General features: G+C 43.3%; 1 protein-coding gene across 1 annotated transcript in view; it reads left to right on the top strand.

Annotated features, from left to right (window-relative positions):
* The window catches only part of LOC124595259 (1-phosphatidylinositol 4,5-bisphosphate phosphodiesterase epsilon-1-like), a 453,437-nt gene that overhangs the window by 179,990 nt on the left and 258,844 nt on the right, over positions 1-14,603 (top strand). The window contains exon 4 of the mRNA XM_047133927.1: positions 1,281-1,467. Within this exon, the coding sequence (XP_046989883.1) occupies positions 1,281-1,467 (187 nt within the window). The remainder of the gene's footprint in view (positions 1-1,280; positions 1,468-14,603) is intronic.

Raw genomic sequence — 14,603 nt, 5'->3', positions numbered from 1 at the left:
TGTGCTCACAAACGTGGTTGTAATGGTCGTGCGTAAGAGAACTTTCCTTGAAAAACGCAGAAAATGAAAATTATAGAATCCTATGAGCATAAACCCCAAGAATAGTGCTATGATACGTTTTTTCTTATTTATTGCCATTATTTTTCGACGATTAAGCATTAAAAAAAGGCATTGCCTAATCGGGGTAGATCGTCACATTATTCAGGAAAATGACTTATCCTGTCCCGCGCCCCTCCAGATAGCCGAGCGCGTTAAAGCCGCGCATCCCGGATACCTGGAGACGAACCAACCACGGATCGAAGCCACCTCGCGCATTAACGAGGGCTAGTGGGCTAAGCACCGTAGCTGTGTTTTTAGGCAGTTTTTCACATTCAAGAGCTGCTACCCACGTCCTACCCCAGATACACGTTATGCAAACATTTAGAAAACGTTATAATGCTTGAACATGTGATTTACTGTAGACGCAGAGAGATGCGGTGCGTGAATTCCGTTCCCGAGGGACAGGAGGTGGCGTCAGAAACGGCATCAAGCCACCAACATAATAATGCCGACCCTGTAGAGAAACAGAATAAAGCATTGAAGAAGAAGAAGATCCAAGAAAACGATTTCCTTTAATACGGTAGAGTTATTTTACAGCTGCTACTTTACACGTTGAAGTGCCGGGTTGTTATAATTAATGTGCAGCTACTCACCGACGTCCACCGTGGGCTGTAGTTATGGTATGGCAGCGAAACTTGTAAGATATTCTAACGCGTTAATTCGGAACCGAACTACACTGGAAAAAGCTAGTTCCAATTTTGGCCACCAGGTGCAAACCTGGCACTGTGACTGCAAAAAAGATGTACAGAAATGTTTTCATATATACTGCATTAGGAATGTGATACGGGCAGCAAAGGTCATACAAGTGAGAAAGGCATAATGTTGATTTTATCATTAACCGCCGCTTACATAGCTTGTTACTTATGAGCGCCAGAGACGTCGAGAGATGCTATACAGCGCCAGATTTGTCTGGTGGCCAACATTGGAACTAATTTTTTTCCAGTGTAAATCGGTTCCGCATTAACGCATTAGCATATCTTACAAGTTTCGCAGCCCACACAGGTCCTCCGTGAGTAGCTGCACTTTAATTACACCAACCGATAGTTGTGATTGGTGATAGATGTAGTTGTGAATGATAGCTTTGTTGTGTTTTGTTTGCAGACTAACGTAACGAGTCACTCAACAACCAGAACTTCAGTTGGAAAAGGCTTATTACGGTGGTGTTGTTTGTGTGCCTGCAGTGGCGAACGGGCGGCGGCCGCTCCCATGACCGACTGCAACTGGAGTTCCGGGCTACGCGCTGGTCGCTGGTTGTGCCCGCTGTGGCCGCCATGCGCCAAGTGGGGCTGGCCCTCTGGGAGCTCCTCCAGGAGCTCGACTCCCACTTTCTGGAGGAGTACGCCGTCCAGCGACGAGTCGGACGCCAAGGTAGCGCCAGCAACAGATCCGGCAATGCTCCACTCACTACGCGATCAGGCGTACAGTCTAAATTTTCGTAAAAAATGTCTATAGGACTTTCAGCTATTAGCTGTTAATTCCAGTCAAAGTCAGTTTCGTTATAGCTGTATTTTATTTAATTTTGATGTTATTTCCCATGTGTGACAATCACTTTCAAGACAACATTGTCTCATCTAACAGGTATCTGAAGATGAGACAATGTAGTCTTGAAATGAATTGTACATTGTTATTGCTGTTGTTCTGCCCGTCAGCCCAAACACTGCTTTCAGGCAGCTCTCCACGCCACTCTATCCTGTGCAAGCCTCTTCATCTCTGGATAACTAAAACTCATCATTCTCGCCTTAGACGGGTGAATTGTGACCGACCGACTGCAATCTCATCCTCAGCCGAAGACGTTATTTGGATGCGGTAAGGAGGGGTAATGATGAAGAAGAGGCTGAACTTTAAGAGGTTCGTCAGGACGAATTAATGAATGAAGAAGTGGGATACGGAAGTACTAAGGATTGAAGAGATACGCTTGATATTTTCTGCGGCTGTAGATACTGCGATGGTGAATACTTCATTAGGCAGTTCAGTTGAAGAATAGACATATCTAAAAAAAGGCAATCACGGAAGTTAGAAGGAAAAACATAGGTACAAGGAAGGTACCTGCGGAGAAACCACGTGTAACACAGGAAATGGTCGAAAGAAGGAAGTAAAAAAAAATGTTCAGGGAAATTCAGGAATACAGAACAAGTCACTTAGGAACAAGATGAACAAGAAGTGCGGGGAGTCTGAGACAATATGTCTCCAGGAAAAAATGTGAAGAAATCGAAAAAGAAATGATTCTCGGGAGGACTTACTCGGAATACAGAAAAGTCAAAACAGCTCATGATGAAATTAAAAGCAAGTGTGGTAACATTAAGAGTGCAAAAGGAATTCCACTCTTAATTGCACAGGAGAGAGTGGATAGGTGAAAAGATTATATTGTGGCCTTTATAAGTAGAAGGAGTTGTCTGATAGCGTGATAGAAGAAGAAACAGAAATTGGCAGATAAGGTATCGAGTATTATAATTTAAAAGAGTGTTAAACGATTTATGATCAGATAAGACAGAAGGGATGGATAACATTCCGTCTGAATTTCTAAAATCATTGGATGAAGTTGCAATAAAACGATTATTCACGTTGGTGTGTTGAATGCATGAGTCTGGCGACATGCCCTCTGACTTTCTGAAAAATATCACCCACACAACTCCGAAGACTGCAAGAGCTGACAATAATTATCGCACAGTCAGCTTAACAGCTCATGCATCCAAGTTGTTGACAAGAATAATATACAGAGGAATGGAAAAAAGATTGAGGATCTGTTAGATGACGATCAAGGAAAGGTAAAGGCACCACAGAGGCAGTTCTGACGTAGTGGTTGGTAATTGAAGCGAGACAAGAAAAAATCAAGACAGGACTATAGGATTTGTAGACCTTGAAAAAGCGCTTGACAATGTAAAATTGTGCAAATTATTCGAAATTCCGAGAATAATAGGCGTAAGCTGTGGAGAAAGACGGGTAATATGCAATTTGTAGTACAAGTACCAAGAGGAACAATAAGACTGGAAGACATAGGACGAATTGCTTGGATTAAAAAGGGTGTAAGACTGAGATGTAGTCTTTCCCCCATACTTATCAATCTTCAAATCGGTGAATCAATTACGGAAATAAGAGAAACGTTCAAGAGTGAGATTGAGATTCAAGGTGAAAGGATATTTATGATAAGATTCGCAGATGACGTAGCTATGTTCAGTGAGAGTGAAGAAGAATTACAGTATCTCTTGTATGGAATGAGCACAGAATACGGACTGAGAGCGTAAAACGAAGAAAATCGGAAGTAATGAGAAGTAGCAGAAATGAGAACAACAAGAAAGTTAACATCGGAATTGGGGATCACAAAGTAAACGAAGTTAAGAAATTCTGCTACATCGGAAGCAAGATAACCCATGATAGACTGACCAAGGAGGACATAAAAAGCAGACTACCGCAAGCAAAAACTGCATTCTGGCCAAGAGAAGTCCACTTCTATCAAACCAAGGTCTTAGTTTGGGAATAAATTACTGATAATGTACGTTTGGACCACAACATTCTATGGTAATGAAGCATCGACTGTGGGAAAACTGGAACAGAAGAAAATCGAAGCGTCTGAGATGTGGCGCTATAAAAGAATATTGAAAGTTAGGTGGACAGATAAGGTAATAAGGTAGGGAATGAGGACGTTCTCCGCAGAATCTGCGAGGATAAAAATATGAGGAAAACACTGACAAGGAGAAGGGAAAGATTGTAGGACATCTGTTAAGACATAAGGGAGTAATTTCCATGGTACTCGAGGAAGCTGTAGATGCGTAAAAACTATAGAGGAAGACAGAGATTGGAAAACATCCAGCAAATCAGGACGTAGCGTATAAGTGCTATTCTGATATGAACAGGTTGACACAGGAGAGGACTTCTTGGCGGGCCGCATCAAACCCGTCATGAGATTGATGCCTAAAAAATAAAAATGGATGTGCGTGGGAGTGAGCCTTTGTGGGCTTTGCAGACCTTGGAGCCGCTAGCACTCGGTCACGAAGCTCCTCAATCGGCATCACGAAAAATCACTGGCAGTACCGGGAATTGAATCCGTGTCTTCCGAATGGCAGTCAGCCACGCTTACCGCTCAGCTGCGAAGGAGGACTCTGAGCAACTACTACGATATACATCATTTGAGCCTTCTTCATGTCTCATAATGTGTCTACTCAGCTGATCCTTTCTTTTAGTCGTGTTGTGCCATAAATTTCTTTCTTCCTTTAGTTCGAAGCAGTACCGCTATAGCTACTCTAGCTACCCATTTAAACTTGAACATTCTTCTGTAGTACCAAACTTCAAAATTTTATTCTCTTCCTCTCTGAAGTGCTTATCGTTCACGTTCCGCTTCCTCGCAACGCAACACTCCAGACAAATAACTTCAGCAAAGACTTCCTAACATATGAATTTATTTTACAGAATAATTCCTCTTTTTCAGAAATTCTTGTCGTGCAGCATTTTATATCCTCTCTCCTTCGACCATCATCGCTTATGTTTCTTCCCAAATAGCAAAACTCACCTACTACTTTCAGCGTCCCATTTTCTAATCAAGTTCCTTCAGTACCACCTGATTTAATTCGACTGCACTCCGTTAACATTGTTTTACTTTTGTTGATGTCCGTCTTATAAGTAAATGAGATGATTATGAAAATAAAATAAAAAATACAGCTGTAAGGAAACTAACTTTCACTGGAAAACACTTTAAGTACTTCATAGAAGTGTGATACTCATCTGAAATTATTGTACCTACAGCGTTTTGACCATTTATTACTAGTGAAACAGACTGAACTTCTCGTTTTTATCCTAGTTGGCGCTACGCGCGAGGTAGCGCATGTGTCAAGACACCTTGTAAGCGTTCGGGAGAAACCTGCTTGAAATCCCGTCTTGTGGCTACCGAGATTTAGGTTCTTCATTTTTTCATAAATCGTCTTTGGTAGGTTTTGCACCTTATGTGACTATCATTTAGAATTTCTTCAAGTAAGATCTACTGTTGTTTAGATCTTCACGATATGTCAAATACTACAGAAATGTAAGGAATTCGGAACTGATGCACATCACGTCCTTATAGACTTCTCTCAGACTATAACAGTATTGACGGAACCAAAATAAAAATTGAGATTCTTAATAAACTGATCGCCTTAGTGAAGCTACTATGGAAAATACCCAGATTCAAATTGAGATACAGGCTATTTTATCAACTATTGTGACCACAAAGAAAGGAACAAGGCAGGGAAATTCTTGATCTTGTCCTCTGTTTAATATAACCTAAGGAAAGAGATGTAGACATGACTTAATGAGGGACTGTCATGTACAAAGCAGTTCAGATGCTGCAGTATTCAGATGGTATTCATGAAATTGCAACAACGCCAGGATCAATGAAAGAAGCCATTACAAGTCTTGAAAGAGCTGCTTGAAAGATGTATCTGCACATAAATAAAGGGGAAAACTGTAATATATGTATGTAACTAAGAAAGATTATCGTAATGAAAACTCCCATCCACAGAAATTCATATACATTTGGTGTAGTTTAATTCACCTTGGATCTGGAATAAACTGTAAGGACAATTCAACGCCCAAATTCAAAAACGATTATTGTTGGCCAACAACTGCTGCCATTGTCTCAAAAAACATCTAAGATTCTGTGTAGGAAAACTTAAGTTATGATGTTTAAAGCTTTAGTGAGATGAGTGCTACCGTATGGTGCTGAAAACTGGACACTAACTAATTTCGGTGAAAATCAATTTGGAATATTTGAAAGGAAGATCTTGAAACAAAATTTTGAGTCAGTGAAACAAAATTATATCTGGAGTAGGAGATTCAACAATGTATTACAAATCTATATAATGAACCGGACACTGTCAGTTGAATTTGATCAAAAGGGTGGAATGGGCAGGTTATGGTGTTTAGAGCTAATGACAGAATGCTTAAGAAGATGTAAATGCATTGCCTGAAGGGGCCAAGAGGGTTGGAAGATTGAAGCTAGGGTGGGAGGTAGGTGTCAGAGAGGACATCGGAAAATGGCAAGCCAGAATCGGAGTAGTTCTACACTAAGCAGGAAATAACGGAATAATTTGCTACGAAGGGGAAGGCTTACGAAGGGCTGTCATGCCACTGATGATAATTTTTCGATAAAAACTTCAGACGAATAACGCGGTTGTTCCATAGAAAAGGGCACGACCGTTACTATACTCCATCCTTCTCCATTCTTAGTTTTTGCTCTCTCTGTAATTACCTTTACATCGTCTGGACCTTAAACGCCAAAACGTCTCTCCATTTAGTAATACACTCCTGGAAATTGAAATAAGAACACCGTGAATTCATTGTCCCAGGAAGGGGAAACTTTATTGACACATTCCTGGGGTCAGATACATCACATGATCACACTGACAGAACCACAGGCACATAGACACAGGCAACAGAGCATGCACAATGTCGGCACTAGTAAGTGTATATCCACCTTTCGCAGCAATGCAGGCTGCTATTCTCCCATGGAGACGATCGTAGAGATGCTGGATGTAGTCCTGTGGAACGGCTTGCCATGCCATTTCCACCTGGCGCCTCAGTTGGACCAGCGTTCGTGCTGGACGTGCAGACCGCGTGAGACGACGCTTCATCCAGTCCCAAACATGGTCAATGGGGGACAGATCCGGAGGTCTTGCTGGCCAGGGTAGTTGACTTACACCTTCTAGAGCACGTTGGGTGGCACGGGATACATGCGGACGTGCATTGTCCTGTTGGAACAGCAAGTTCCCTTGCCGGTCTAGGAATGGTAGAACGATGGGTTCGATTATGGTTTGGATGTACCGTGCACTATTCAGTGTCCTCTCGACGATCACCAGTGGTGTACGGCCAGTGTAGGAGATCGCTCCCCACACCATGATGCCGGGTGTTGGCCCTGTGTGCCTCGGTCGTATGCAGTCCTGATTGTGGCGCTCACCTGCACGGCGCCAAACACGCATACGACCATCATTGGCACCAAGGCAGAAGCGACTCTCATCGCTGAAGACGACACGTCTCCATTCGTCCCTCCATTCACGCCTGTCGCGACACCACTGGAGGCGGGCTGCACGATGCTGGGGCGTGAGCGGAAGACGGTCTAACGGTGTGCGGGACCGTAGCCCAGCTTCATGGAGACGGTTGCGAATGGTCCTCGCCGATACCCCAGGAGCAACAGTGTCGCTAATTTGCTGGGAAGTGGCGGTGCGGTCCCCTACGGCACTGCGTAGGATCCTACGGTCTTGGCGTGCATCCGTGCGTCGCTGCGGTCCGGTCCCAGGTCGACGGGCACGTGCACCTTCCGCCGACCACTGGCGACAACATCGATGTACTGTGGAGACCTCACGCCCCACGTGTTGAGCAATTCGGCGGTACGTCCACCCGGCCTCCCGCATGCCCACTATACGCCCTCGCTCAAAGTCCGTCAACTGCACATACGGTTCACGTCCACGCTGTCGCGGCATGCTACCAGTGTTAAAGACTGCGATGGAGCTCCGTATGCCACGGCAAACTGGCTGACACTGACGGCGGCGGTGCACAAATGCTGCGCAGCTAGCGCCATTCGACGGCCAACACCGCGGTTCCTGGTGTGTCCGCTGTGCCGTGCATGTGATCATTGCTTGTACAGCCCTCTCGCAGTGTCCGGAGCAAGTATGGTGGGTCTGACACACCGGTGTCAATGTGTTCTTTTTTCCATTTCCAGGAGTGTATATCTCTAGTAACCTCGAACTGGATGCGATATTAAACTAAAAATACGTTACCAACTTCTTCACTTATTTTCTGTCTCCTTAACTATAGCTTCATCTACAAAATTAGTCTCCGATTCACACTAAGTATTTGGCAGAGGTTTCGTAGAACTACTTTCACAGTATTCTTCTACCTTTCCAATCTCGAAGAGCACATGGTAAAAACGAACACCTAAATTTTTCCGCGCGAGGTCTGATTTCTCTTATTTTGTCACGACTGTCATTTCTCCCTATGTAGATGAAAGTCTACAAAATACTGTGGCGTTTAGAAGAGAAAGTTAATGATTGCAATTTCGTGAAAAATCTCCCTTTTAACAACTACCACCTCAGCTGGATCATCATATCGATGACATTCCAGATGGCCCCCTTTGAAGCTTTTCGATGTCGTCCATCAATCGTATCTAGTAAGGATCCCATTCAAGAGGACAGACAAGTGTCGTGTAGGCAGTCTCGTTAGTAGAATTTTGCAACCGCTAAGTGTTCTGCAGTCTTTGATTCACCTTCCCCAAAACATTTTCTTTCAAAGACTCGCTTCCGAATGTACTCTACTCGCAGTGTCAAGTAACTTCTTCTTCAAATCATTCAGTATTTGGATTAATAATTGTTTTGTCCTCCTCAGCTTCCTCATCCTATGCAATCTTGCATTACAGATAGACTATTTCTCTTTGTCTTTTGCATTACAGATACGATGTTTTGCTTTCTCTGGTGTTTCTTTTCAGTTGTGACGCTTAGATTTCACCAAAAAAAAATGGTTCAAATGGCTCTGAGCACTATGGGACTTAACATCTGCGGTCATCAGTCCCCTAGAACTTAGAACTACTTAAATCTAGCTAACCTAAGGACATCACACACATCCATGCCCGAGGCAGGATTCGAACCTGCGACCGTAGCAGTCGCGCGGTTCCGGACTGAGCGCCTAGAACCGCTAGACCACCGCGGCCGGCTTAGATTTCACAAAAATAAAGCTATGACCACCTAAAAAATTTGTCTGAACACTGCGGTGCGTTGCTGATTACGAGCCTTTCAGAGTCGTATGCAGTATTATCTGGTATGGGAACAGGTCAGCGCAGACTGTTGGAAGGAGCTCTAGAGTTTGCAGTGGAAGTTTAGTCATGCCACAGATTAATAAGTTTCCCGCATGGGACAAACTTGAATTATATGATCCCCAGCACCTGCTTTAGCTGTGCTTTGTGACATCTTCTGGTGTCCCTTTGAACACGCTCGTACCATTCTACTGTACCAAGGTGGGGCGTGATTCACGAGTTTATGCGACCTTTTCTCCTGCTTTCAGCGTCCACCCACTTATGCTAACTACAGTCTTTTATGACGGCCAGTGAGTACAGGCAGAGTGTTTTGCGATGACTAGCGTGTCCTGTGACTAGGTGGTGATTATTGGTAGTACGATCGCTTCAGGTGAGAGGCGACGTTATAATTCAGAATGAAACGTTACCAACGATAAGATTCGGCGATGACAGTACTATCATCAGTGAAGGTGAGGGAGGATTGACGGACCTGTGTAATGGAACTAACAGTCTAATGAACACATACTGTGGACTGTAGGAAAACTGAAGTAAGACTAAAGGAATAAAGAGTATCAGGAATGAGATTAATTATAAATTTAGTACCAGAACTGGGGATCACGAAGTAGACGAACTTATTCTGCTGCCTTGGTTGCAAAATAACACATGTTACACGAAGTAAGAAGGCAACAAAAAGACTAGGAGAGGAAAAGAGAGCATACCTGTCAAAAAGAAGTCTACTAATGTCCAATATCAGCGTTAAATTGAAAAAACATTAACGTGGTTGTATGTTCTGAGCACACCATTTTGCATTTTATAAAAGTGCATCAAGGATTATGGGCAAACTGGAGCCGAGGAGAATCGAAATTTTTGCTACAGAAGGATGTTGAAAATTAAGCGATTCGATAAGAAAGAAGTGAGGACGTTCTCCGCAGAATCAACGAGGAGAGGAACATGTGGAATAAATTGTCAAAAAGAGGAGCAAGGGTGACGGGACATGTGTTAAAACATCAAGAAATAACTTCCATGGTAGTTCAGAGAGTTGGGAGAATAAAAACTACAGTCGTTTAATGGACAAAGTAAGAGCATATGGACTATCAGACCAATTGTGTGATTCGATTGAGGAGTTCCTAGATAACAGAACCCAGCATGTCATTCTCAATGGAGAGAAGTCTTCAGAAGTAAGAGTGATTTCAGGTGTGCCGCAGGGGAGTGTCATAGGACCGTTGCTATTCACAATATACGTAAATGACCTGGTGGATGACATCGGAAGTTCACTGAGGCTTTTTGCAGATGCTGCTGTGGTGTATCGAGAGGTTGTAACAATGGAAAATTGTACTGAAATGCAGGAGGATCTGCAGCGAGACGCATGGTGCAGGGAATGGCAATTGAATCTCAATGTAGACAAGTGTAATGTGCTGCGAATACATAGAAAGATAGATCCCTTATCATTTAGCTACAAAACAGCAGGTCAGCAACTGGAAGCAGTTAATTCCATAAATTATCTGGGAGTACGCATTAGGAGTGATTTAAAATGGAATGATCATATAAAGTTGATCGTCGGTAAAGCAGATGCCAGACTGAGATTCATTGGAGGAATCCTAAGGAAATGCAATCCGAAAACAAAGGAAGTAGGTTACAGTACGCTTGTTCGCCCACTGCTTCAATACTGCTCAGTAGTGTGGGATCCGTACCAGACAGGGTTGATAGAAGAGATAGAGAAGATCCAACGGAGAGCAGCGCGCTTCGTTACAGGATCATTTAGTAATCGCGAAAGCGTTACGGAGACGATAGATAAACTCCAGTGGAAGACTCTGCAGGAGAGACGCTCAGTAGCTCGGTACGGGCTTTTGTTAAAGTTTCGAGAACATACCTTCAGCGAAGAGTCATGGAGTATATTGCTCCCTCCTACGTATATCTCGCGAAGAGACCACGAGGATAAAATCAGAGAGATTAGAGCCCACACAGAAGCATACCGACAATCCTTCTTTCCACGAACAATACGAGACTGGAATAGAAGGGAGAACCGATAGAGGTACTCAGGGTGCCCTCTGCTCAAAAAAATGGTTCAAATGGCTCAGAGCACTATGGGACTTAACATCTACGGTCATCAGTCCCCTAGAACTTAGAACTACTTAAACCTAACTAAACTAAGGACATCACACAAGACCCAATCATCACGAGGCAGAGAAAATCCCTGACCCCGCCGGGAATCGAACCCGGGAACCCGGGCGCGGGAAGCGAGAACGCTACCGCACGACCACGAGCTGCGGCCGGTACCCTCCGCCACACACAGACAGGTGGTTTGCGGAGTATGGATGTGGATGTAGATGTAGACGTAGATGTAGAAGACTGAAATATATCCAACAATGAGGATAGTGGGAACAAGTGCTACACTGAGATGAAGAGGTTGGTATAGGAGAGGAATTCATGGCGAGCCGCATCAAACCAATCAAAAAGCGATGACTCAAAATGAAATGCTGTTTCCCGGTTGATATCGTCCAGCACTGAATAGGCGACTGACCTGCAGGGTGTTCACCATCCTCCTCGCTATTACAGTCTGCGATAATCTACTTTCCCATCATTACCACTACGTAGTTGCCCGAGACGTTTCAAGCAGCAGTGAGTATCCTCGAACAGAGGTACTTACGGAAAATCCTTGACACGGTGGCACGTGTCAGGTCCAGTATCTACCCAGTCCCGAAGACGGAGTGTCCAATTCATCGGTCACGTAGGAACTTCCCTCGAACAAATGTGTCGATATCGCTGTTCTGGCCTCGACTCTGACTCAGAAAGCCACTGAAAGTTCTCTCGCCATCCCAGTCACGTGATCAAGTTATTTATTCGCTTTATCATTAGGTCCAGCTAACTGTAATTCAGTTTCTTACATGTGTAATTGACCGTAGATGAAAACGTGTCTGAAGTGCACCCCTCCAGCAAAAGCACACTGTTTGCCACTAAAATCTGCAACACCATGAATGCAGCTTGTAACAAACGTCAAATAGGCGTGAAGCATGGAGTGCGGCCCACTAATTTCATGGATATGCAAATGAGTAGCGTTCCAGCGCAAGCACACAAACTACGTAGGCGTAACACCACCTGCTTTTGTATACGTGAAAGATTACGCAGCTAGTTTCTCTTTCGGAAATCGCATTTGAATGTTGTTTGTTTGAGAGGTGATAGTGTTATGACTCATATACGAAGGAGAAGTGTATAACAGTACGTCACAGAATTTGGCAGCGACTCTATCGTGGCTTTCGAGATTGTGGTTCATCATTCCGTAATACTACTGCCCGAGTGAGTCGTGACCCCACGATTGTCGTGTGAATATGGAATCTATGGGTTCAAGAGGAACACACTCAACGCCATTCAACGGCCCCCGCGACTAGCGCTGCAGAGGACATACATATTGTTTGCGCGGCCAGGTACGATCGCACAGCCACGTAACATACGCTGAATCAGGGAATGGGCTTGGTTAAACTAAGGCACTGTCTGCAGCATCATAAACTGTCAGCAAGGCGACTATTCTTTCAGCTTTCGTAGACTGGGAAGTAGACAGTGTTGTGCCCAACGATGATACCGGGCACATGAGAGGCACTACGTCTTTTTTCCAAACGAGTTCCGCTTCTGCGAACAGAAAAACAATGGAAGCGTCCGAATTTAGAGGCTCCAAGGAGGCTGAACGCTGCCAAATTGCATTCCTCGTCATCATTCGGTCCAGCACCACTGGATAAAGCGTGTAGCTGATAAATTGGACAGCAGCGATTGTGTTTACGACGTTTTAAGGCCTCTGGCTATGCCGTATCTTTGAAGTCTCCTTGGCATTTTCTTTCAACGAGATAACCCAAGACCGCATGCTCACGTTTCTCCTACTTCAATACGAAGGATGTGTGACTGTTACTCTGGTCAACACCTTCCCTATACTGGCTCGCCACCTTTCGCTAGCAACTACGATTGATGAACTACGCCGCAGAGTTGAAACAGCAAGTAATGACATACCCAGATCGCAGCTTTTACACTCCTAAATCAAATGCAAATACAGTAGTCTTCCGCTATACGGTATACGCACATCAACAAAATTTTTATATTTGCTGTAGTTCCTAGTGTTGCAGTTTTTATGGTCAGCAGAGTATTTCAACTGTTAGTATTCATAAACCATAGAGATAGTCAAAACAGTATACCAATCACAAATGTTCGTACGGAAACTCTCCGCGGGTTGGCTGTTTTTCCGCAAGTTTTTCGCTGAAAACCCAGGCACTACTAAATGCATGTGAAAGAAAGAGAAAACCTGCTGTTGCATTGCAACGCGTCTTTTGTTTGTAGCACTTGGTGCTCGTCCTAATTTCGCCTCGAGTATAATGACTCTTCGCACTCGTCGCTTGCGTTCGATAAGAGAGCTAGCTCTAAAGGTGTTGCTTTCAGTTTGAAACATAAATGGGGCATGCCTTATAAACAGCCTACTCTACGATAAAGGAAGTATGAGGACTTTGCTACAAAAACGTCCGATGGTATCGTTCTAGGAAATATGAAGGAGAAGGAAACGAACATCACAGCAGGTAATTATAGGTGTCACATTATATCTCGCACGCTTACCACTTATAGACCGGAATGGTTGTCATACAACAATGAAGTTACAACCTTACGTGAAGAAAGGAAAACATGTATACAGCACCATTAATAATAGCCGTATTGCATCTTCTGTATCTACATCTACGAACTAACTCTGCAAACAACTGTGTGTCGTGTATAGTAAATGCTTCTTTCTCACTGTAACACGTATTAGAATTTTTTCCTGTGACATTCACGTATAGAGCGCGAAACGAATGCTTTCTATATAGCCAGCTAAGTGACCTTATCACTTGTGTCTTATTCCAACTACTGCCAGTTTAAACGTTTCCGTGTCTCGATATTAACTATATATAGTAAAAATTTTATGATTTCTGTGTTGAATCTCCTCTGTCATTATGTTTCGAAACGTTTTGCTTGCATAGAGTTCCTCGATGGATTTAATTAACTTCTATATATTTGTCTACACAGCTGTAATTATTTAATGCAAATACCGCTGTGTTTGAAGAATCCGAGTAAACTTTTTATCGTAGACGTGAGCGCTACACTCCCATCTGGTGAGTAAAGCAGACTTTCAAAATGCTTTCTTTCAAACATGTGGAGCATTGCCTCGTACTGTTTACAGCATTAGTATGTTGGTTGAATGTGTGTCCATTGCCAGAAACATCTGACTAAAAAAATTAGCTTACTTTGAAACTATCAAGTTTCCCAATACGAGTGTTAGAACTTTGGAAAATACGTAAGAGGTGCATGTAAACCTTTTATTTTTAAAAACGTAATATCGATTGTTACACAAGTACAGTATTATGTGCATGCCGAAGCTGTTTTGATTGCTTTGTGACGTAGTACAGATCGTACGTAAGCATCAAAACAATTACTTTACTTTCAAATGCTCAGAGGGTGCTTTGTTAGTTCTAATAATAATGTAATAAGACTTCATCGCGCATGTAAAATCATTTTTTATTCCATATAATCTTTTAGAGAGCTGCTCCTCGTGAAGTTAAGCATAGGCCTGTACCAATATCTTTTTTTTAAATTACTGCTCAGCGAAGTAAGAGATTGTAATTTACAACGAAGAATGTAGCATCGTACACATATACTCGTAGTTACCGTCTTCCTCATTCTGATCTCGTAAGGTTCAGAGATTATATTCACCAGAAATCATCAGAATAAGACGACCCGATTCAGTAGA

The sequence above is a fragment of the Schistocerca americana genome, chromosome 2 (genome assembly GCF_021461395.2).
Source record: "Schistocerca americana isolate TAMUIC-IGC-003095 chromosome 2, iqSchAmer2.1, whole genome shotgun sequence".
Lineage (NCBI taxonomy): Eukaryota > Metazoa > Arthropoda > Insecta > Orthoptera > Acrididae > Schistocerca > Schistocerca americana.
This window is presented reverse-complemented; position numbering and strand designations above follow the sequence as displayed.